The 20,916-nt window shown below is 51.7% G+C and overlaps 8 protein-coding genes across 8 annotated transcripts; 3 read left to right on the forward strand and 5 right to left on the reverse strand.

Annotated features, from left to right (window-relative positions):
- Positions 1-1,542: 1,542 nt before the first annotated feature.
- On the reverse strand, positions 1,543-2,063 carry CONPUDRAFT_159715 (uncharacterized protein; the record flags this gene model as incomplete). Its single annotated transcript, XM_007776814.1, has 3 exons — positions 1,543-1,852; positions 1,927-1,991; positions 2,052-2,063. The coding sequence occupies 3 exons, from the start codon at positions 2,061-2,063 to the stop codon at positions 1,543-1,545; spliced, it is 387 nt and encodes a 128-aa protein (XP_007775004.1).
- Positions 2,064-2,706: 643 nt separating this feature from the next.
- CONPUDRAFT_169830 (FAD/NAD(P)-binding domain-containing protein) lies at positions 2,707-5,342 on the reverse strand. Its single transcript, XM_007776815.1, has 7 exons — positions 4,910-5,342; positions 4,386-4,823; positions 4,176-4,328; positions 3,759-4,114; positions 3,351-3,699; positions 3,151-3,289; positions 2,707-3,080 (listed from the first exon to the last, which is right to left on the reverse strand). Exons 1-7 carry the CDS (start codon positions 5,034-5,036, stop codon positions 2,825-2,827), a joined length of 1,818 nt encoding a protein of 605 aa, XP_007775005.1. The 5' UTR covers positions 5,037-5,342; the 3' UTR covers positions 2,707-2,824.
- Positions 5,343-5,748: 406 nt separating this feature from the next.
- CONPUDRAFT_147507 (FAD/NAD(P)-binding domain-containing protein) lies at positions 5,749-8,345 on the reverse strand. The gene is made up of 7 exons (XM_007776816.1): positions 7,890-8,345; positions 7,386-7,826; positions 7,170-7,322; positions 6,756-7,111; positions 6,352-6,700; positions 6,139-6,277; positions 5,749-6,081 (listed from the first exon to the last, which is right to left on the reverse strand). Exons 1-7 carry the CDS (start codon positions 8,014-8,016, stop codon positions 5,826-5,828), a joined length of 1,821 nt encoding a protein of 606 aa, XP_007775006.1. The 5' UTR covers positions 8,017-8,345; the 3' UTR covers positions 5,749-5,825.
- Positions 8,346-9,083: 738 nt separating this feature from the next.
- Positions 9,084-9,646, reverse strand: CONPUDRAFT_159718 (uncharacterized protein; the record flags this gene model as incomplete). The annotated part of the gene is made up of 3 exons (XM_007776817.1): positions 9,084-9,417; positions 9,483-9,541; positions 9,635-9,646. The coding sequence occupies 3 exons, from the start codon at positions 9,644-9,646 to the stop codon at positions 9,084-9,086; spliced, it is 405 nt and encodes a 134-aa protein (XP_007775007.1).
- Positions 9,647-10,406: 760 nt separating this feature from the next.
- Positions 10,407-12,214, forward strand: CONPUDRAFT_159719 (uncharacterized protein; the record flags this gene model as incomplete). The annotated part of the gene is made up of 5 exons (XM_007776818.1): positions 10,407-10,760; positions 10,919-11,128; positions 11,208-11,471; positions 11,569-11,997; positions 12,059-12,214. 5 exons carry the CDS (start codon positions 10,407-10,409, stop codon positions 12,212-12,214), a joined length of 1,413 nt encoding a protein of 470 aa, XP_007775008.1.
- A 1,551-nt stretch (positions 12,215-13,765) lies between these two features.
- CONPUDRAFT_77742 (uncharacterized protein) lies at positions 13,766-15,403 on the forward strand (the record flags this gene model as incomplete). Its single annotated transcript, XM_007776819.1, has 13 exons — positions 13,766-13,868; positions 13,924-13,956; positions 14,010-14,029; positions 14,094-14,105; positions 14,158-14,199; positions 14,248-14,295; positions 14,515-14,533; positions 14,588-14,614; positions 14,672-14,710; positions 14,802-14,855; positions 14,894-14,978; positions 15,027-15,173; positions 15,223-15,403. The coding sequence occupies 13 exons, from the start codon at positions 13,766-13,768 to the stop codon at positions 15,401-15,403; spliced, it is 810 nt and encodes a 269-aa protein (XP_007775009.1).
- A 732-nt stretch (positions 15,404-16,135) lies between these two features.
- CONPUDRAFT_66723 (uncharacterized protein) lies at positions 16,136-16,582 on the forward strand (the record flags this gene model as incomplete). Its single annotated transcript, XM_007776608.1, has 1 exon — positions 16,136-16,582. A coding segment is annotated over one exon (447 nt), but the record flags the coding sequence as incomplete, so codon positions are not given.
- Positions 16,583-17,593: 1,011 nt separating this feature from the next.
- On the reverse strand, positions 17,594-18,832 carry CONPUDRAFT_66807 (alpha beta-hydrolase; the record flags this gene model as incomplete). The annotated part of the gene is made up of 2 exons (XM_007776613.1): positions 17,594-18,581; positions 18,636-18,832. The coding sequence occupies 2 exons, from the start codon at positions 18,830-18,832 to the stop codon at positions 17,594-17,596; spliced, it is 1,185 nt and encodes a 394-aa protein (XP_007774803.1).
- Positions 18,833-20,916: the final 2,084 nt, after the last annotated feature.

Below are 20,916 nucleotides of genomic sequence, written 5' to 3' on the forward strand. Positions count from 1 at the left end.
GCGCGCGTTTAGGAATATATTTCCCACGCATCCACGCCCGCCACGCCATGTGCTTTTAGCGCTTAAGCCTTCAATGCAAGTCACCGTGCATGCGAGTGTTTAGACTGACACAGAAAAGTCAACTAATCGCTGGTAGCTTTGAAATAGGAAGTCTCACACGTTCCGCAGTAAGAGAAGGTCACTACCGCATTCCCCACATTGAAGTTAGCTCCTTGTACAGGCTCATACATTTGCACGAGGATAAACACTTCGCATCATGGTGAGAGAACGTCAGCGGCCTACTGCTAATTCACAAAGCCAGAATAAACAACATTGACATTTTTAGTAGAATATTGAAGAGTCTGTCTCTGCGATGTCATGCAAGGCTTGCTGATTCCAATACGGGTTGGGTGTATGTAGTGGCCGACATTTATGGCGCTCTCTACTACGAATTTCTCCCCTTTGAGCCTAGTAATTCGCTTATAACCAGAGAACTCACTCTTGCGCATACTCGCACGGAGCTTTCGCTGGAAAGCAACAAGCACATTGTCGCTAGGTCGGGGTTAGTTTCCGGAGCCATCCCCACGGATCCGCCCATAGATAGTGCCACTCTTGCTCCCGCACTCGTCGGAAGTCTTTTCCAAGAACGGCTTCCCTCCACCGCCTTGTTTGACTGCTGTTCTATCACCGCGGCCCGAGGCCCGTACCTTACATGAGTGCATACAATGAAGGTTAGGTTTTACACAATCTTGTAGCACATAGCCATGACCTCATAGGAAATCAAATGCCCATGCCTACGTACGAACGTACAGTATTTCCCGGAGAGCTCGGGGTTTAAACAGCGAGCTGGGGAAAGCGCTAATAAGTACGTCTTTTCCTTCGTTTCCTGCTTCTCGAAGTCCACGTATCTCCCAGTAAATTCCCAAGAACGTTGCTTATCACCGAAATTGCATCGCACAGAAGGTCGGCGTCCTGATCGTTCTGATTTCGACCCTTTGTGACTGCCTGCCTGAAGATTGCAGTTGCGAGAAGGTCATGACGTATGAAAAAATGATAGGAAGCAGACTTGTGAATCCCCGCTTTTAAATTGCACAAGTCGGATTCTGGGTATACAGAAGGTGCTCCAAGCCCTGGGTGCGCGAACTCGAACGAAGCGTGCGGGTGTAGGCATCGTAGGGAGCAGGAAAGAGAGTGAGTGTACGGCCCAAGTCCTCGGTTGGCATACATTCGATTGGTCGATAAATCTGGTCGTCGTGCTCTATCCTGGGCCTGCGGCGACTCAGAATCACTAGGTCCACAGTGCCGCCACGGACATGTTAGGCTATTCTTAGCCAGGAGCTAAAATTGACGTTATCTGTCCTATTTCTAGCAGCGCATATATCTTTCGAGAGCGATCAAATTGCGAGATGTCAATATTACAAATTTGCGAGAGGACGGGCAGCGGATTACGGGACGTACATGGACTGGATTGGATCGGACGGTACGAGATGAGTGTCCGTACAGGTATTCATGGTAAGTGTAGGGTAAAACAAGCGATGAATCAGCAGCACAGGTCCAAAAGCGTCATGCGGAGTACTTTGGAGGCGCCCCGATGCCGTCGTACGGCGGGAGCATGTCTGTGCTCGCTATAGGCTGCTGGGCAGCAGTTGGACTTTGGACGCCTAAACGACGGCCTCCTGCGTCGAGGTCGGCTGCATGCAGGACGGGTTCGGGTAGTGTATCTCGAGAAAGGGTTGTTCGCGGTGGTGATGGTATCGGTCGTGTTATGACCATAGGGCAGTCTGGTGCGACAATGGGTGTCAAACCCTCGATGTTCGGGACGCGGTTCTCGGCGTCTGCCAATTGACGCTGTCGTTGTCGAATGAGAATAGTTCTGCGGATGAGTGAGGGACGTGAGCTGCTATCGTTGCAAAGAGCCGATATGCACAGGCATGCTGACTATCGTACCGAAGGGCCAAGAAGGCAATGATGCATACTAGTATAACGATGATGCCTGCAGCGTATATGGTAGGCTATTGGCAAAGTCTGTTAGATACGGATACGCGGCACGATGAGCAGGGAAGATGACCTACCCCGTTACTCATGTCCGATTCGATGAGGATAGAGAGTAAGGACGGGTATCGTCTAAGGGAGGATGATATAGAGTGGAAGGAGGGACAAGGACATGGTGCGCAGCTGCCTGTTCGCGGGGGTGGCAGTCGGGGATCGATGATGACACTAGCCTGAGAGCAACAACCAATGCAAAAATATGTGTGGCAGACTATAAATAGTCTACACCTAATTATAGACCACAGCTTTTACCCTTCGGCGCCGTCGGCATCTGCACCTTCTGCACCCACATGACTCCCGGCCAGTCGGATGATGGCTCTTTTAGACAGACGCGATCGTTTCAGCACGCCCTGACATAAATTTGGCAGCGACCACGCGTATATTTGTAGTGAGTTGACAGGCCAGAGATATACGGGGAACCCGGGGAGTGCTAATTGTGACGCCACAGCTGTTCGACTACATGCAACCGTCGCACGCAGGCCTGGCCCTGCCAATGCGTCTTTTCAACGTGGTCAAGTATGTAAGAGATTAGCAGTACTTCTCAAAGAACCGGGGAGGTGATGCGTTCATGAACGGGACCAGTCAACTATTGCAGGCAGATAATCAATCAGTGGGGATTGCCCTGAAACCTAGAGCCTTGCTAACTCCTTGTGAAGCTAGTTCTAAGAAAGTGACGAGGAAATGAATTGAATCAGCAGGTATACATGGTTACAAGTGACGCCTGTCAGCCTCGGTCCAGGTATAACGTTCTGCGTCGACCACCAGTCCCAGGCGCATACCCCACAATCCCAAGAGTTCACGCGACGGGATACCCAGGCGTCGGTTCCTTGACGCCCAACAGTTCCGCCTGGATCTGCAGCGCGAGAAAACGGCAATAGTATCGCGCGTGCCCGAACCCACCAGGAAAAATCCACAAGCCCTGTTGGCCCGTCGGTCTCCATGCCCTGCGCAGCTCTCCTGCACCGTCAAGCCCCCATACAGCGCCGATCTTGGCAGAAATCTCGGGGCCCATCAGTGCTTCGATGTTCGACATGATCGGCTGGTTGCCGGTGCTGCAACGCGGAGGGAGCGTTCAACACGGCGACAAATCGAATATGTAAGCCAATGGAAGGGAACACATACCAGAGCACGACGACGTCTGCATCTAGCTTGGACCCGTCGTTGAACACGATGGCATTCTCCTCAAAGTGCGAGGGTTCGACGCCCTGTTTAACGCTGACATGTCCATCAACAATAAGATTGCCGATACCGGTGTCAAGTACTAGCGCGTGGTTAGTCCCCTTAGTACGTATAAGAATAAAAGCAAAGGTACAAGAACTCACACGTGCTCCCAGCAAACTTCTCATATATGAAGAGGAGGGTACCCGCCTCGACGCCCTTGTGTTTCCACGTCAGCTCGAATCCCTTGTCCCGCAGACCCTGATGCAGCTCCGCGTCCGCCTTCTTGACTTCGCCGATGCGCGCCGCGCTCAATTTGACGGCGAGACGTGGCGGAAGCGAGTTCGCGAACAGGTCTGCGTCAACGAGGTCGCATCCCTCAGGGTAGTTTCCCGTTATCTGTGCAGTAGACGTCTTGAGTGAGGTGAGACACGTTGCGGAGCGCTGCACGAGCGTCGTAGACGCTGCACCATTGGAGACGAAGTCTTGACACATGTCGGCACAGGCGTTGCCCTATGGTTCAGCTCAATTAGCCTGTAGACCTCGGGGCAGATTATTGAAGGAAGACGTACAGCGCCAATGACTACAGCCTTCTTTCCTCTGTACTTCTTTGCGCCCAGGTGGAAGTCGGAATGATATACTTCACCCTTGAACTTCTCCTGGCCGGGGAGCCGGATGATATGCGGCTTGCCACTACCCATGGCCAGGATGAGGTGCTTCGGGTTCAACGTGACATTATTACCCGCGCGATTGACCACCACGGTCCAGCGCTTCATCTCGGGGTCAAAGACAGGGACAGTGTTGGACTGTATGATTGAAGACGTCCAGATGGTGATCTCCTGCTGAATTGCGTAGGACTCCATAAAATCGGCGAGCTTCGTGCGGCCGATATACTCGGGAAAGTTCTTGGGGTAGGACTGGTAAAGGACTGGGTGTATGCGCATACAGTCAGCTGCTCGGGACGTCGATGAAGAGAAGGATGGGCATACACGAGCTGGGATGCGCAGGGATATGCAACGAGAGCGTCGGGTAGCGGTTTCGCCACACGTCACCGACGCGAGGCGTCTTTTCAATGATCAGCGCATGGATTCCCATGCGTCGGAAGCGCGCAGCGGCCATCAAGCCGCACTGGCCGCCGCCGACTGCAAGTAAACGGCTGAGAATCGTCTACTAGCTATCGTAAACACTGCGAGACGCACCAATGAGGACCGTAAGATCGTCTTCGATCGCCTGAACCTCAGCCGCCCTGTCCTCTTCCCACGTCGTCATCCTCGTCGCGTCCAGCGGAATACCCCTCGGCCGCTCCGTCGGTTCCTCGTGCCCAACCAGCTCGTGCATCGCCGTATACACAGCGAGCGCCTTGTATCCTTCTTGTGAGGGCACAAGGCGGAAAAAGCCCCGACCCCGTGCCGCAGGGTCGCGCAGCGTGAAACGGAACGCGCCTTGGATGCCCAATGCACCTTCAGCGCCTGGGATGGGGAACGCAGAGGGTTTGAGGGTGCTGGAGGTGTCGAGTGTGAGATCGTGCAGGCCGACGGCTGCGAGACGTGTAGATCCTGCGAGGGTTTCAATGAGGTAGGAGGCGATGCCGGTGCGGGACTCGATAGAACGGAAGTCCCATGAGAAGCAGAGGATGTCTGTTGTGATGAGTGAGCATTGTGTTAGTATTGGGGATACCAAAAACCACGAGGATGCAAAGAGGTGAGTGGAGAAGGAGACGCACCGCGTAGCCAGCCGTCAGGGAGGAAGCACTGTGTGAACTGCTCGACATCTCCAGCAGATGCAGCTTTGTCAAGACCAGCGAGCCATTCGGTGGCGATCTGGTTGGCGTCGACGCCCTTGGTGATCATGTTGGAATGAACGTGTCGAGCGAAGGCTATATCTGACGCAGATGTGGTCGCGAGCTTTGGAAAAGAGTGCAGGCCAGGGCTGAGAGCGCAGCTGGATGGAGGATGTACGCTCCCCACCCGCCGCTTTTTAAGCCGGAGACCATGAGAGCCGGCAACCCAGAGAGAAATGATCGGCCACTAAGCCATAGTCATTGATATTTGTCTGCTGAAGCGTTTGCACCTCACTTGATGATCAGCAGGAACGGGTTGCATCGCCGCCAGCTACAAGGTGCACGTCGACGGGGAAGGTCGAGTGACAGATGCGCCTCGACGGAAAAAGCCGGATGACAGGTGCGCTGCAAGCAAGGAAAGCTTAAAGCCGCTTAGTCTTCGGCGCCAAAAGTAGCCCGTCCGGCTGCTAAAGCTCCGAGCCTCCGACATAATAAGGAGGGCTGGTTTGCGAAACTACAACAACCTGTAAAGAAATTGACATCATCACCCAAAATCCCTGCTTGTATTCTACCATGTCCTTTGAATGAAGCGCGCCTAGTGCAACCCACTCGATGGCAGTCAAGGTGGCAAACAGATGACCCACCTGCTTCTCAAGTAGGTTGCCGGCGAGACCATCCATATTCATTGTTGGGCACACCAGTTCCTGGAAGTTGACGCACAACTTTATAGCTTATGTTAAACTGGCATTGAATGAAAATGACAAGCATATGAATCATTTCAGCTGGTATACATGGATGTAACATTCAATTGACGCTGGGTCCAATTTGCTGCAGGTTTAACCAATCCGCTGTTATAAATTCAAGCGACAGGATATCCAGGCGTCGGCTCCTTGATGCCCAACAGCTCCGCCTGGATCTGAAGCGCAAGATGCCTACTGTGGTACCGCGCGAGGTTGAGCCCACCAGCAAAAATCCACAGGCCCTGCTGGCCAGTCGGTCTCCACACCCTGCGCAGCTCCCCAGCGCCATCAAGCCCCCACACGGCGCCAATCTTCGCTGCAACCTCGGGACCCATCAGCGCTTTGATGTTGGACGTCATCGGCCGGTTGCCGGTGCTGCGAGAATACGGTCAGTAACAAGAAAGTGTTGGGTTTAACGTGAGGGATACGTACCAAAGCACGACAACATCCGCCTCAAGCTTCGAGCCGTCGTTAAACACGACCGCGTCCTCCTCGAAGTGGGTAGGCTCAACGCCCTGCTTGATACTGACGTGGCCGCCGACGATGAGGTCGCCAATACCGGTGTCGAGCACTATCACATCGCACCCCGGGTCAGCCACCCATCGAGCGACATAGAGGGATGGGAAGCACAGATTGGCTACTCACTGGAGCTACCGGCAAACTTCTCATAATAGAACACCACCATACCCCCCTCGACGCCCTTATACGTCCAGGTAAGATTGAATCCCTTGTCTCGCAGCCCCTGCTGGAGCTCCGCGTCCGATTTCTTGATCTCTTCAAGGTTTTCCCCGTTCATCTGGATGACGAGGCGCGGAGGGAGCGAGTCTCCAACCAGATCCGCGTCCTCAATATCGCGCGTCTCGGGGTAGTTGACCTTGACGTGCGAGGTGGACGTCTTGAGTGAGATATGGCACGTCGCTGAGCGCTGCACAAGCGTTGCGGATGCTGCACCGTTGGAGACAAAGTCTTGGCACATATCAGAGGAGGCGTTGGCCTGTGTGTCCGATTAGTGTCGGGGTCTTGAGAGAGAAGGAAGAAAGGGGACGTACAGCGCCAATAACAACAGCCTTCTTTCCCTTAAACTCCTTTGCGCCTGGGTGGAAGTCCGAGTGATAGACCTTGCCCTTGAACTTTTCTTGCCCCGGAAACTTGGGGATACGAGGCATACCACTGCCCATAGCCAGGACGAGATGTTTCGGCTTCAGCGTGACATTTTCACCCGCGTGGTTGACCACCACCGTCCAGCTCTTTGTCTCGGAATCAAAGGTCGGGGGCGGGTTGGACTGCACAGTCGACGACGTCCAGATGGTGAGCTCCTGTTGGGTTGCGTAGGATTCCATAAAGTTGGCGAGCTGCGTGCGGCCGATGTACTCGGGGTAGTTCTTGGGATACGGCTGGTACGGGACTAGATATATGCGTGTTCAGTCAGCTCAGTTTGGGCGTATTAAGAAGAATGGACGTACAGGAGCTAAAGTGTGCAGGGAGATGCAGTGAGAGCGTTGGGTACCGGTTGCGCCATACGTCGCCGACGCGGGGTGTCTTCTCAATGACTAAGGCACGGATTCCCTTGCGCCGGAAGCGCGCAGCGGCCATTAAGCCGCACTGGCCTCCGCCAACTAAACCATGAGATTAGATGCAGCTCGACGATAGGCATGTCTAGTCCGCAATGCGAAACTCACCGATAAGCACAGTGGAATCACTCTCAATCGCCTTGACCTCCTTCTCTCTGGCATCCTCCCACGACGTCATCTTCATCGCATCCAGAGGAATACCTCGAGGGCGCTCTGTCGGCTCCTCGTGACCGACGAGCTCATGCATCGATGTGTAGACGGCGAGCGCCTTGTATCCCTCCTGTGACGACACGAGGCGGAAGAAACCCCTGCCACGCGCGTCCGGCTCGCGCAAAGAGAAGCGGAATGCTCCCTGAATCCCTAAAGCGCCGTCTCCGCCGGGGATGGGGAACGTAGAGGGCCCTCCGAGGGTGCTGGATGTGTCGAGCGTGAGGTCATGAAGTCCGACGGTGGCAAAACGGGTGGAGCCTGCGAGAGGCTCGGCGAGATAGGACGCGATGGAGGCGCGGGACTCGAGCGAGCAAAAGTCCCAGGAAAAGCAAAGGACGTCTGTTTGGGTAAGCTTGGTGTTAGCGCAATCTCGCGAAAAGGCGCGTAAGAGCGGAGGCGCACCTCGAAGCCAGCCGTTTACGAGGAAATGCTGTGTGAATTTCTCGATGTCTCCAACTGATGCGGCCTTGTCGAGGCCGGCGAGCCATTCGGTGGCGATTTGAGTGGTGTCAATATCTTTGGCGATCATGTTGGGGTTACTGAGTTGAGCCAGAACTGATACGTATGTATCTGCGAGTTCTTGAGACGAGTACAGAAAAGTGTTGAAGTCACAAGATGCAGAATGGACGCCCCTCGCCTGCCCACTTTTATGCTCGAGCCCATCCAAGCCAACCACCCAGTGGTGAACGTTTGAACAATCGATCACGAAGCCATAGTCATGAGTATTTGTCTTTAAGTGCGCCTTCAACGGGCGAGATTGTCAGCAGACACCGAACGCGATGTGAAGTGGGAGTCGAAGCTACGAGGTGCACGTCGACGGGGCAAAGACGATAGCCAGGTGCGCGTCGCCGGGGCAAGTGAGGGAAGCTGCTTAGTGAAAGAGCCACACCAACACGTAAATCAGCTGACATTATACATCGTGGCTTATGCAAGCGCTGTTCTCACGCTTGCTCGGCAGGCGAGCGGAGCCAAGTTTTGTCACGTCTTTCGAATAAGCGCGTTTGTGGCACTAGTACTTGGTGCCATTCGTTTGGTGGCAAGTATATTACCATCCTTAACAACCTATTTTTTTTCTGAAGTGGAAGTGTGTATAGGTGACGTGCGTAATTCATCATGGCCCTAGACACGGCCTAGCGACAGCATGACGCCATGCAACCACGCTTCTGGTGAGCTGGGAAGAAGCACCTCTTGGTTCAAGGAAAGACCACAAAGACAACCACGCTGAGCGAACGCGGAGCAATCTCGCGGGGATCAAGCCTGTGTGAATTTCACTTCTCTCAGCGAACGGGATACATGGCGGAGATACAGAGATTTACGTGTGATCATCCCGCATGAGCTGATTCAATGCCGTTTCAGATCGTAGTACTGCATCTTGTGTTCCGCAAAACAGTCAGACGGGTGACCGATAGACCACCTAGATCACAAAGCATGCTCTTATCCAGAAGCTTGGGGTCATGTAAAGTCAGCAGCCTCCGGAGGGACGAACGTTGCTGCGGATGCGAAGTTGTTATAGAAGATAATATTTTATCCCGCCCCGGAACCCCGTGAAATGCAAGCACCGAGATAGTACACGTGCCAGGAAAGGTAAGCGGTAGATCATGAAGCAGGCTCTTCCCCAGATCCGAAGTAACGTGCTGGCTCAACAGCTTCTGGAGCAGCAGCAGCAGCAGCCACATACTCCGGTGGCCCTCCAAACTTCTCGTATGCGGGTAGCTCCTCGCCCCCTTGTGCAACCCGCCCAAGGTCCCCTGCCTCCAAATCCACATCATTCTCTGGAACACCGGCACGGCGTCCGCCCTCGTCGATGTCGCCGGCGCGCACGCCCCGATCGCGGTCATGGCTGGGTTCCCGTTCTGACACGAACGATGATCGGGGCTGGAACTCGTTCTCGCGTGCTGTTCTTCGCGTGCGGAACCAGAGGTTGAGTACCCTTCGAAGGTATTGAATTGAAAATGAGAACGAGGTTACCAATCGGATAGGAGGGCGATTTCGTACCATAGGACGAGCCCTGCGAACATCCCCGCGAGGAAAAACGCGATTCCCAGTGTCATTGCCTATAGTAACATGAGATCAGGTCAAAAGGGGCCCCGTTGCGATTGTATGACTGTGTATCGACGTCGAGTACGCGAGCGCCGAAGGGCACTTACAGTGGTAGACATGTTGAGCGGGACAGTGAGACGCGGTCCTTGTGGTACTGCGGAGAGTGACAAGAAGACGTGGGGTGCAGGGCTCGGGCGGGATCGAAAGTACGATGTTTTGGAGTCGGAGGTGGAAGCCCTAGCATATCTCTCAGGCCGAGATTATAAACAGCGTTGGGCCTTCTCATCCGTTTTGTCCAATATCCAAACCCGAGAAAGCATCAATCCGAGGGTCTAATGTGGGATTGTGGACAGGAGCAGAGGTGGGACAGTAGTGCCTTTGATGACGTTGAAGAAATTTTAAGCCACAAGAATGAGTGTCAGGGGCGCAAGACATGAAGTCATGTATGAGGTCCTGTAGACTGAGATTATCGTGGCTTCGCGGAGTGAGAGATGACGATGAAGGCTAATTCTGGCTTGAGAACTTGCTCGCGGTGTTTGAAGCTGATCATGAGAGTAAGCCGAAATTTCGCCTACCCAGAGCTTATCATCTCGGGAGATGGATTAAGAGAAGGGAACAAGGGACTGATCGTGTGTGCTGCAATTGGGTCGATGACCTTGAACGCTTGAACGTGAGCGTCGTGAGTAAAGGAGCGATATGTCTACTTGTTGCCACACAAACCAAACAAGAGCAAAGGGGTTTTGTGGCGGTGCCGATAATTCCAGCTGTCGGCCCGCGTCCGAGTTGCGCCCGAGTTGAGGGTTGTCCGCGATCTCCAGCTGAGGAGATGCGATGACCTGGTCGGCCTCGCCGTCACCGTCAGACACGATGCTGAGCACCATGTCCATGTCTTCTAACCCCAGCTCCCGCTTCTTCCCGAAGCCACAACAGTCACATTCTTCACAGTCACATCTATCTCAACAGCCGACCGCCACGACCTCGCCGACGGTGGGTCCAGGCAGTACCGCCGGCCCCAGTACAAGCGCCGGCGCGAGTCCCATCGCTGCAGCGCCCCCTGGGTTGCCAGTGGATGGCGAGAAACTTCGAACGTCCGTGCGGCACCTTCTTTCTCGCGCGCACGCCCTGCCGTGCTCGACGACCGCGCAGGCCTTCTGTTCGCTCGTACACGAGGGCGCACGCTTCCAGCTCGCGCTCGACACGCTGCTGCCGCTGCTGAACGATGAGTCCGCCGAGGTGCGTATGCTTCCCCGGTGATTTCTCCGTGTGTGATCATGACATCAAGCGAACGTGCTTCTTTCTTTCCGATTCCCTTTGCATCCATTCATGTATGCGTGCCTCCCGTCATCTGAACCATGTCCGGGGTATGCTTCCGGGGATGCGTGTACATGCAGATCGCGCAGCGAATCCTGGTCGCGTACACCATACACTCAATATATGCCCCGCATCCGATCGCAATCAATCCATTCAGGTCCGTGCTGTACACAGCATTCGTGGCAGAGCGGAAACGCGCTGTACAAGCGCCTGTAGGAGACGGAGAGATAGCGAAGAACGAGCAGTTCGTTTGGGTGTTATGGAAGATCCTTAAAGGCGATGGAAACGATGTATGTTTTCCCTTCATTGTGCAAACGGCCGCCACTCATCATGCATCATGGACCGTAACTCCTTCCCATGCGACGTTAGCTTGGCCCCTATTCCCCGATCACCCTCGCCAGATCGCCCCTACCTTATGAGCTTCGTGCAGCCAACCTCGTTCTCGAGGAGGATGCATTCACGGAATCAGGATCCAGCACCTCTTTGCAAGACAGTAACGGTCGGGTATCCCCTTCGGTCAATGGGTCGGCGATGATAAGCCCCTCGCAAGACGAGGCAGCTGAGGAGTTCGCTCGTGGCGCGCGTCTACTTCTCGATGCGCGCTCGCGCACACTCACTCTCTCAGAGCGCAACGTACGTCCCCAACTTCCACCCCTCCCTTACCATGTGATTCCCATCCCATTCCCATCATCGATTGCTCGAATGTCAATATGCTAACAGATCACATCAGCTCGTCCTCGCCCTCCTCCCAGACCTCTCCCACCCTTCCGCAAAGGTCCTCGACCTCTCCGAAGTAGGCCACATCACGTCCAAAAACCCCTCCATGCGGTATCCTCTATATGCTGCCCTGCTCACGCACCACTTCGCCGACACGCGGAGTGCTGCGAGCGGCTTGGAGCGCATGGAGCAGATGGTTGCAGATCTCCGAGAGCTCCCACTCTCGCTGAATTCGTTCGACATGCTCGGAAGCATGCTCAGAGATGAGACGCCCATCAGGGACCCCGTGACACCAGATGGGAAGACGACGATCGGGGTGTTGGTGAAACGCGAGGCGCTGGGCGGGTTTTTGAGTAGCTGTATTCAGACAGTTGAGTGGGCGGAGAGGGAGGAGAGAGAGGGATTGGTGAGCGATGATCGGGTGGCGCGGTATGTCAAAGGGGTACGCGACATCTTCATCTCTTCGCCTTCAGCTGTTTCTGACCGGTTGTCATTTGCTTTAGCTATGCATGTTCTACGGCCGGCTCATCGAGACCGACATTGTCGATGCGACAGATGATGTCGCCACTGCGGAGATGAAGCATTTCGCGCTACGCTATTCGCGCTTCGAGGATGCTAATGCACTCTATCGCACACTTGCGTATGCTCAAAATCACTGAGCATTAGTTGATTTGCGGCCTGCACCCATCCCCGCGTTTTCTGTATGAATTTGTACCCGCACTCCGTATACTATGTACTAATGGCCTTCACCTTCTCGAACGTAAATCGGCAGATGTATGTCCCTATGCCATGTATCTTCTCCCTTCTTTCCCTCTTCTACGCCATCCTCCTTTCTCTGGGTCTCTCGCATATAGAATTATGACTTTAGCCTTCTGTCCTTATGTACACATTCACTTCTATACGTACGTGTTCTCATTATGTTCTCATGCACTCATCGTTCGTCGTCACTTACTCAATGCCCTTCTCACCCCCTTTTCTTGTTCTCATATGTAACTCTCACGTTGTCGCTGTCGTCGATGTTGTCGTCGCTTTGATCGCTGTTGTTGTCGTACATCGAGATAGATGTAGTAGTTTGTTTGTAGACTCCGCGGACGGTTCGTTTGGTAGAGCACAGGTATGTCTCACTGTACTAGTGGTGTTATCCCCCCGTTTATGTGGATTAGTTGTGTAAATGTGGTGCTCGGTGACTTCCCTGTTGGCTTCTTTACTATTCACCGACATCTTGCAATTGTCTGCGCGGCGGCGCAGGTCCAATTATTTTGCTGTGACGTCCAAAACACGGCCTACAGCCAACATCACGATCTTTTTCCTCATCAGCTCTTCTCCGTGTGAGGCTCCAACGACCATATGCAAGGTCCATTCTTTTATAGCATTTGATGGTGTGGCACTGGTTTATAGTCCCACCATCCAAGATTCTGCAGTCATTATGGCCACTACCAAAGCGCTGCAGGCTTCCTTACAAATTGCTCACATGTCTGTTAGCGGCTCCACAGCATGTATTCTGGCACCAACACATTCTTACTATCTACTTCTCAGTATGCTGCGCGATCTGATACAGGTTAATGATCGGGTGGTACAAATGGGGGAAGGTTCTGCGCCTACATTCAGAATTGGTGTTCTCAAGTGCTTGATCACTAGGCACTCTAAACACGAATATGAACATGGATGTACAACAGCATAGTCGATGTTGAAGGCAATGATATCTTATAATAGCTGGACTATTCAAAAGCACCTGTGTTTACAATTACTCCGGATGCCCTTCTGACTCCTTGGCATATCCTCGTTAGGTAAATAATCACTATACCTATTCTCTGAACAGTGGACCTCGTCAAAACATTAAATTATCATACGCTACGCAGGAGCAATACAGCCGTTTTGGACTCATGTTCTGAGTAGACATCACCCACGTGCTTAGCACACATATGTGTACATCTCGCCTGTATTTTCCTGAGTACGCAATTTTATACATCATTCTTGACAGGGCCACAGCCAAGGATCAATGCACTTGAGCATAAGGCGATCTTGATCGCTTTGTATCTACCATTCTCAAGGCAAGGCATGACAACAGAAATGCGTATTTTAGGAGTAATTCCCCATCGGAAACCACATCCTCTGCTGTGCAGTAACAGCACGTCACATGAACCATTATCGGGCATTCACACATAAAGCCCGCTTGTGATAGGAAACCCTCCCATCTTGCCACTTCCACTATGTCCTCTTTCGCGAACGAGAGCTCACCAGCAGCTATAACGGCAGAGTGGGAAGTCATCATTGACGCTTCAAGGACTTACAAGATCACTCAATATGTTTCTGGTGAGTTTTATAGTTTTATAGCAAACAAAACGTATTTGTGACGCCTTATATTCAGTTGCGATGGTTACACTTTACGTCCAGTACTACTGTAAGCTGATGCCAGTGTGACACATGATGTACCAGCTCAATAGTAATTTTTAGTGTCTACAGTACCAGACGAGGTAACGTAGCCAATCCTTGCAATGGATGATAAGTTTCAATTTAATTCATATGTTGTTTCTACAGGTTGGAATCTGGGTGCGCCCTTCCTAAGAACTGCATAAACCACGTACTTAATCTTGTGGTGTAGAAAAACACAGGTCGCAAGGTCCCAAAGGTGTTATTTTTGATGGTATGTATCGGTACATTGTACGTGTCAATGAGTAAGGGTATTGATCAGCGTAGCATCGGCACTTCAGTCTTATCGGCGGCTTCATATGGCTTTACTGTAAGCTTTCAAGTACCGTTGTTCAAACCAAGGAAGCCAAAACTTGAGTAAGTTATGATAACAACCACATCGACCCAACATACGTGTGTATCGCATTTATGTGTATGTTGAAATTGCTTACACGAAACTCCCACTTTATAGGTGTAGGCCATTTATTAGAAGAGTGATAGACTCGGTGAATTCAGCTCAATCCCACTTCAAATAGGTTACATTTTTCAGGTTTTCAATGTAACATCCGGTTAGTTTATGGCCTTCAGGAAGTTAGGTAGTCATGCTAATATTTTGTCATCAGAATGCGTGTCTTGGTTCATTGCAGAAGGTACTTATAGCACAGTGATTCATTATCTTCCTTAATGAGTTGTGTGGATGTACTCAGTAATTATTTTACACCATCTCTTCGCAATCTTCTCATTCAGTAAGTAAATCTTGCTGAAATTCAACGACACTACTCATATTCCCTGATTTAGACAAGATGGTTGTAATAACTATAACAAGTTTGTTTATAGTGGCATTTGTACTCTTCGTTGCGGGCGCTACGGTTGAGTTGGCTAGCATTCATGGTAAGAGATTGATGTACATATGAAGTAATCTGACTTAGGCACCCCTTCGTGGCAAGCCCTTTCTCCAATGTTTGGTGTCTGTGGATACACTCAACTCAACATTGTAGCCCCATACTTATCATGGTCAGTCGCTCATGTTTACTGGCTGCTGTGTCACTTATACTTTAAAAGTATGCCACTGATGGCTTTTGACTTGATGCTCGTGTTGTTATTTGGGGGAAAGACTGTACATTATCACCTCAATGTCATGGACACCCGCTGGAATGGTGCGACCCTCATGAAAACTCTTACGCGTGGAGCATTCATGTGCTACCTATGGTATTTCCTTCGTTTTATCCCCAATTATTTCATCTGATGACGCATGCAGGATATTTTTACCGACACTATTTGCCTTCACGCTTCTTCTGACTGATAAAGCACTTCTTGTTCTATCCTATGGGCCTTGTTATACGATTCAACCAATTGCTATCGGATATCTTGTGATAGGACTTCGCAGGAAGGTAGATTATCATGTCGATGAAAATGTGTCGAAATACTTTGGCGTCTAGGAGAACTAACAATGTACCTAATCATCCACTCTGTTTATTATCAGTGGGGATGCTTCCAAGATGCTTCTTTGTTGTGAACCATGGCCTTGCTAGGTACCTATTTCGCAAAGTCGGAGGCTATAGTAGCATTCCATAGAGAGTAGAAACTGATTTATTTTGTCATGTACGCTGAAAATGTGCTAAAATATTGCGTATATTTAATTTGATATCGAACAAAAAGTGTTTATTGTCTTTGAATATTAACAAAATCGTACTCAAGAAAAATAACTACGCAATTCGTAGTACATGTAGTATATTCACCTCAAAGTTATTGTTTCGTCCGTTTTCTCCCTAACGTACGCTAGATTTGTCTACCATAAGGCCTTGCCTCAGAGGACAATAAACGATGATTTTGAATGAAATATTCACCTCAAGCGAACTATGCAGCTGACTCACAGGGTTGGTGATGTGGCTTATACGTTCAATATTACAGAACTCAAGACCTTGATTTATACTTCAATATCTAGAGCCGATTCAGTAAATAAAGCCAATCATGCCTGCCCTGAAGAGGCCCCACAGACCTTAGTTTTCCCGCGGTAGATTCCTGACAAACCATCGAGCACCAGAAGATACGATGGCACTAGTACTAGATCATCTTATGGTATCGGTGAGCCTATGCAATTCTTAATGCCAGCTGCATGACAGCAGCGTGCTGAAATGTCATGTAGGTTCGATCTGCTGAACAGCAAATTCATGTCAGCGTTGATTAACTTCCTCTTGGGCACCGTATGGCTGACCTTGGGCACTCAGATCCAGACAGAGACACCATTCAAACCGTTCCTCGAGCGTAACTACCATGATGAGGAAGATCAACATGATGATGTGGGCCAGATCATCTTTCGCCTCGACAGCGCGGTTGAACAGCTGGACACAGCGATATCACGGCTGAGCGTCCTCAGATCAACCGCTGTACAAGCTCGGCTAGACCATTCTAGACTTGTCTCGCCCCTTTTGCGCCTACCGACAGAGATCATGAGCGAGATCTTTACCCGCTCACTCCCCGCTGTGGGCGTGTCAGAGTGGGAATACAGATACACCGTCAAACCTTGGACGATTCGCAAAAGGGCGCAGCATGCAATCAAACTCGGCCATGTGTGTAGACGCTGGCGCGATGTCGCTCTGACCACACCTTGGCTCTGGGGCACTATGACAGTGCCTTGGCCACCCAAGGCTGATCAGAGCAAAGAGCTGGAGCTGTTGGTTCGCGCTCGTCCGCTACCCACCCACATAACGCTGTTCATTGACGACTCCGATATCACCTCTTTCGCGGTTCACTGCCAACACGGTACCTTCCGCCCATACCAAGAAGCATGTCGGACTCTCGACATCATCCATGCATCTGAACGTACGATCGACGTCGCCAGTCTCGTGGCATCCTTTTCAAACTGGTCGCACCTCGAACGACTCACTTTGCCATCTATTTCAAATATGTGCGCTGCACCGGACTCTATGATCAACCTCACTCACCTCCAAATCTGTCCTTACGACGACGATGACATTGTCGCCTTGTTCGGCCTACATTGGAACCGTCTCAGGTGTCTCGTGATCTTTGATGCGTCGTGGATTCACATCGATAGGACAGTGCTTCCACACAGCTTCCCCCAGCTAGAAGTGCTCTTCATAAATGCGGACTGGATCCATATTCGGCCATACGTTAACGATACCAACCCCGTTGTATTCCCTATCCTACGGACTCTTGGCCTTTCAGCCAGAAATAACCTCGTCATGCTTGGGGATGAGCCATGCGATGATGGTGAAGCTTCTTTTTTCGAGAACGTCAGCCTGCCAAGTCTCACAACCCTCTTGGTTCCGGTCGACAGTAGCTCTCAGTTAGATGCAGTAGCGAACTTTATTGTTCGTTCCGGAGGTATCCTGCAAAAACTGGTTGTGCTGGGATACGGTATAAAGGAGGCTTTACTTAAAGAGACGGAGGAGCGAGTGCCAGGTCTGCACATCGCCGTTGACAGCGAATGGATGTACTCTCAGGATTTCAGGGACTGTAAAGAGAGGTGGTACGGAGAGGGCTTGCATGACACAGTTGCTTTGGAGTTTGAACGGGACCTTATCTAGCGTTGAGCACTGAATACAGTACGGATCTTATTTCGTCCCGTAAAGAGAACATACATACAATGACCTCGATTCATGCATACCCTATCCAACCCATTCCGCTATAGCATTCAACGTCTTTGTCTTCTCGGGTTCGAAGAACCACAAACCCACGAAGACATGTACCCCATCTGGGCATTCGTCATACACCAATCCATCCCCCAAATCGGCCTCCATCCGTTTCCTCAACGTACGCACTTGATCAATGAAAAGGTCGGCTGTGCCAACGCTGAGGAACGTCCTCGGATAACCCTTGAAGCTTGGTGAGCAGTGCTTCGACGCAGGGGATAGATAGGGGTTAACGAGCGCTTCATCGGGGTCGAGCGCGCCGAAGAACGCGTGCTTGGAATACGTATTACCGCCAACGATACTAAACGGCATAATGTCCTTCCCCTGGTTCGTATACATCGAGGAACCAGGCGTCTCGTGGGATGTGCCGAAATCAGACCAGGGAGAGAAGAGGAGGAGAGCACCGGGAGGAGCGGGTACGGAGTAGTGTTGGTGTTCGATGAGATAGCGTACGAGGCCGAGGGCAGCGTGACCGCCTGCGGAGTCACCTGCGATGACAATGTCTTCGGGAGGTATACCGACCGTCTGCGTCAGGTACGCATATCCTGCTAGCACATCGAACAGCGCGGACGGAAACGGGTTGACGGGTGGGCTACCGGGATCCGCCTTCGAGAGGCGATATTCGATGGCGAAGGCACGGCGGAACGGCTTGCACACGCGCAAGAGGTCCTTGGTGAGGTCGGAGACGGGATCTAACGGTGTTGCAGACATGCTGATGTATGCCCCACCGTGGATGCGGTAAAGGACCTTCTCCCCTGGTTGAATCGGCTGGCCTATGGGGACGTCGACGCCTGGTTTGTCAAGCCAGTATCCTGGAATGCGGGCGGGATGCGCGCTAGTGACAGAGGCCCATGTCTTGAGCTGACCATGAACGTGGTCTGGAACGGGTTCGACCCACAGTGACTTGATGCCTGGGCCTTCGAGCCTCTTGCTGAAATCGTTGCGGTTCGGGAACAGCAGCGTGCTGGAAAAAGGGTTGATGTGAGTCACGAAATGTTACAATGGGATGAAGGCGTACTTTGTGATGACCTCCAAACCATGGCTGATTGACCTTACGATCAGAGTCCGCTTGAGCGAACGCGATGGACAGGGCCGGTAGGAGGAGACGAGCGACGACAGTATCCACCATGGAAGGCGGAGGAAGAGTGTAAGCAACGCCTCGCTGAGGACGTAAAAGCCTTTCCACGGCTGGCGATGAAGAGCAGACTGCAGCATAGCGCGAGGGAAGGAACAATGAGCGACCATCCAAACGTCACTGCACATATATATGTGTCAGCAAGGCGCTCAGAGATGTGCTCGAGGAGGACTCCCACGTACTTTGATGAAAGATGGGGAGCATTCGGCCATCGGTATCCCAAGTGGGATTCTGGGTCCTTACGAGATTTTGCATTAGCACATCGATAAGAGGCTAGCGGCAATTGAAGAACACACCGTTCTGGTCCAATGTCAACTTGCGTCGTACGAAACCACATTTGACGAGCTATGCATACACCGGGACTACCTGCTTCCGTCAGCTAAGGTGAAGGCATGAGTGATCCAGGCACGGTTACTGACTGTTAAGAGCGTGTCCCATTGTTAGTGGTGCTAGCGTCATGACCCATGAAACAACACGGTATCATAACTATTGAGAGGCGCTCAGATCTTCAACTCAATGTGGGCAAATGAGTGCTTACCATGATACATTCTGCGAGGTAGCTTTGTAAGACTAGGATTGCTCGAAGCGCCGAGTATCAATGGACTGCCCTGTGATGTGTATCAACAGTACCCATTCATGGAAGGGCGTCCATCAGTAAAAGCGCCAATTTCTTGCCGGCCTTGCCAAGCTTGTGAGCTTGCCGACAAGCCGACAAGACACTGTTTGCATAAAGGTCTATAGGCTGGTTGCAAAAAAATTCTAGAACATACGCTGATGGTGTTTGTGTCTCAACACTGATTTCCGAAGTCAGAACACGGCCTGTGGATATCTTAAATAACTAAACTGAGGCGACTTGTTTGACTTGCAGGCGCTTGTCCGCGTAAGCTCCACGTTGCCGAAGATCGTCTTGTCGCAAAAATAGACTTACATTGTCGGGCTTGGCGTCTTGGGCGTATTATTACCTTGCCGTCGCTTGTGCAGGGTTGCACAAGGTTGTACAAGCCCCGACAAGATTTTTTCATAGTTACTGATGTCGGCCTCCATGCATGGTAAAGTTCCGAGGAGACCGCACCAGAAGTGGCTTGGATTGAAGACCACTCTTTCAAGTCAACATTCTGCCGCACTTGAGCCTGTGTGGTATGTTCCGGGGATGTCAGGCTGATAGCTCGTAGCGGGAGGGGAGAACGTACAAGTGGCTGCTTGCATGACTTACTGTGGCGGCGTCTCCTAACTCTTGCTTACTAAGCCGGCATCCGTTCCGTCTTGCCGTCATCGCTTCTCCGCCCGTTGTCAGCGATCTTGCTCGCAAATCCACATCATGTTTTTGTGTCCGTTGGTAATCTGATTCCTCTCCTGCGCAAGGCCCTCAAGATGACTGGAAGCTTCCGAAAACCGTGTGTGTCCTCTCGCGCATTTGACCTATGTCCCTCTACTGTACTTTTTCGACCACTCGCTCGTGGGAAACATATACCTAATCCGGTCTGTCCCACTTTTTGGCTCGCGGGTCAGGACCGACGTGGGACACATGGCTCGTCAGGGGCTAATTATCCCGAAGTTGTGGGACATCCACTGGTTGACAATGTTCCCGACTGCGCAAATTGCTGTTTCTATGCTGCACCGGAGTGCAATCGCCCTGCCTTGGTCTTGGCTGGTTGGTGGGCCCGCATTTTTCAGGACATCTGTCCTCCAATGTTCTCAAGCTCTCACCACCCTTCACGAAGGAGTTGACCAGCAAGATTTTGCACACCATGAATATATTGACGACAACACTTGGCTCCAGCCCGAAGATGCCATGGCACAAATCCTCAATCCGGACGGGAGAAGCAGGATGGGTTTGTCTCAGTTGGGTCCGGGCTTGGCTGATGACCTGGGGTCACCTCAACGCTAACTTGATAGAATTGCCGAGAGGGGAGAAACCACGCCGGGGGAAGCAATGCGAAGTTTCCACCAGAAAGTACGACGAGTTCTTGGATCACTAGATACTTTTTCACATGTCGTAGATTTTTTTATGAGTTTATTTCGAATTTTCGAGCTATTTTACCGAATGTCCCACTTTTTGGCTCATAGGGTCTCGGGGAGGTGGGACAGTCCCACCCTTTTTGGCTCGCTCGCCCGGTCCGTGGGACATGGGACGAGCGAGTGGTCGAAAAAGTACAGTATATCT

The sequence above is a fragment of the Coniophora puteana genome, assembly GCF_000271625.1.
Source record: "Coniophora puteana RWD-64-598 SS2 unplaced genomic scaffold CONPUscaffold_18, whole genome shotgun sequence".
Classification (NCBI taxonomy): Eukaryota; Fungi; Basidiomycota; class Agaricomycetes; order Boletales; family Coniophoraceae; genus Coniophora; species Coniophora puteana.

Coding starts and splice junctions, on each gene's coding strand:
- CONPUDRAFT_169830 (XM_007776815.1), bottom strand. CDS start 5,036: ATGATCACCAAGGGCGTCGACGCCAACCAGATCGCCACCGAATGGCTC. Junction 4,329..4,385: donor CGATCTTACGGTCCTCATTG/GTGCGTCTCGCA, acceptor GTTTACTTGCAG/TCGGCGGCGGCCAGTGCGGC. Junction 4,115..4,175: donor CCCTGCGCATCCCAGCTCGT/GTATGCCCATCC, acceptor GCATACACCCAG/TCCTTTACCAGTCCTACCCC.
- CONPUDRAFT_147507 (XM_007776816.1), bottom strand. CDS start 8,016: ATGATCGCCAAAGATATTGACACCACTCAAATCGCCACCGAATGGCTC. Junction 7,827..7,889: donor CGTAAACGGCTGGCTTCGAG/GTGCGCCTCCGC, acceptor TTACCCAAACAG/ACGTCCTTTGCTTTTCCTGG. Junction 6,278..6,351: donor GAAGTTTGCCGGTAGCTCCA/GTGAGTAGCCAA, acceptor GCGATGTGATAG/TGCTCGACACCGGTATTGGC.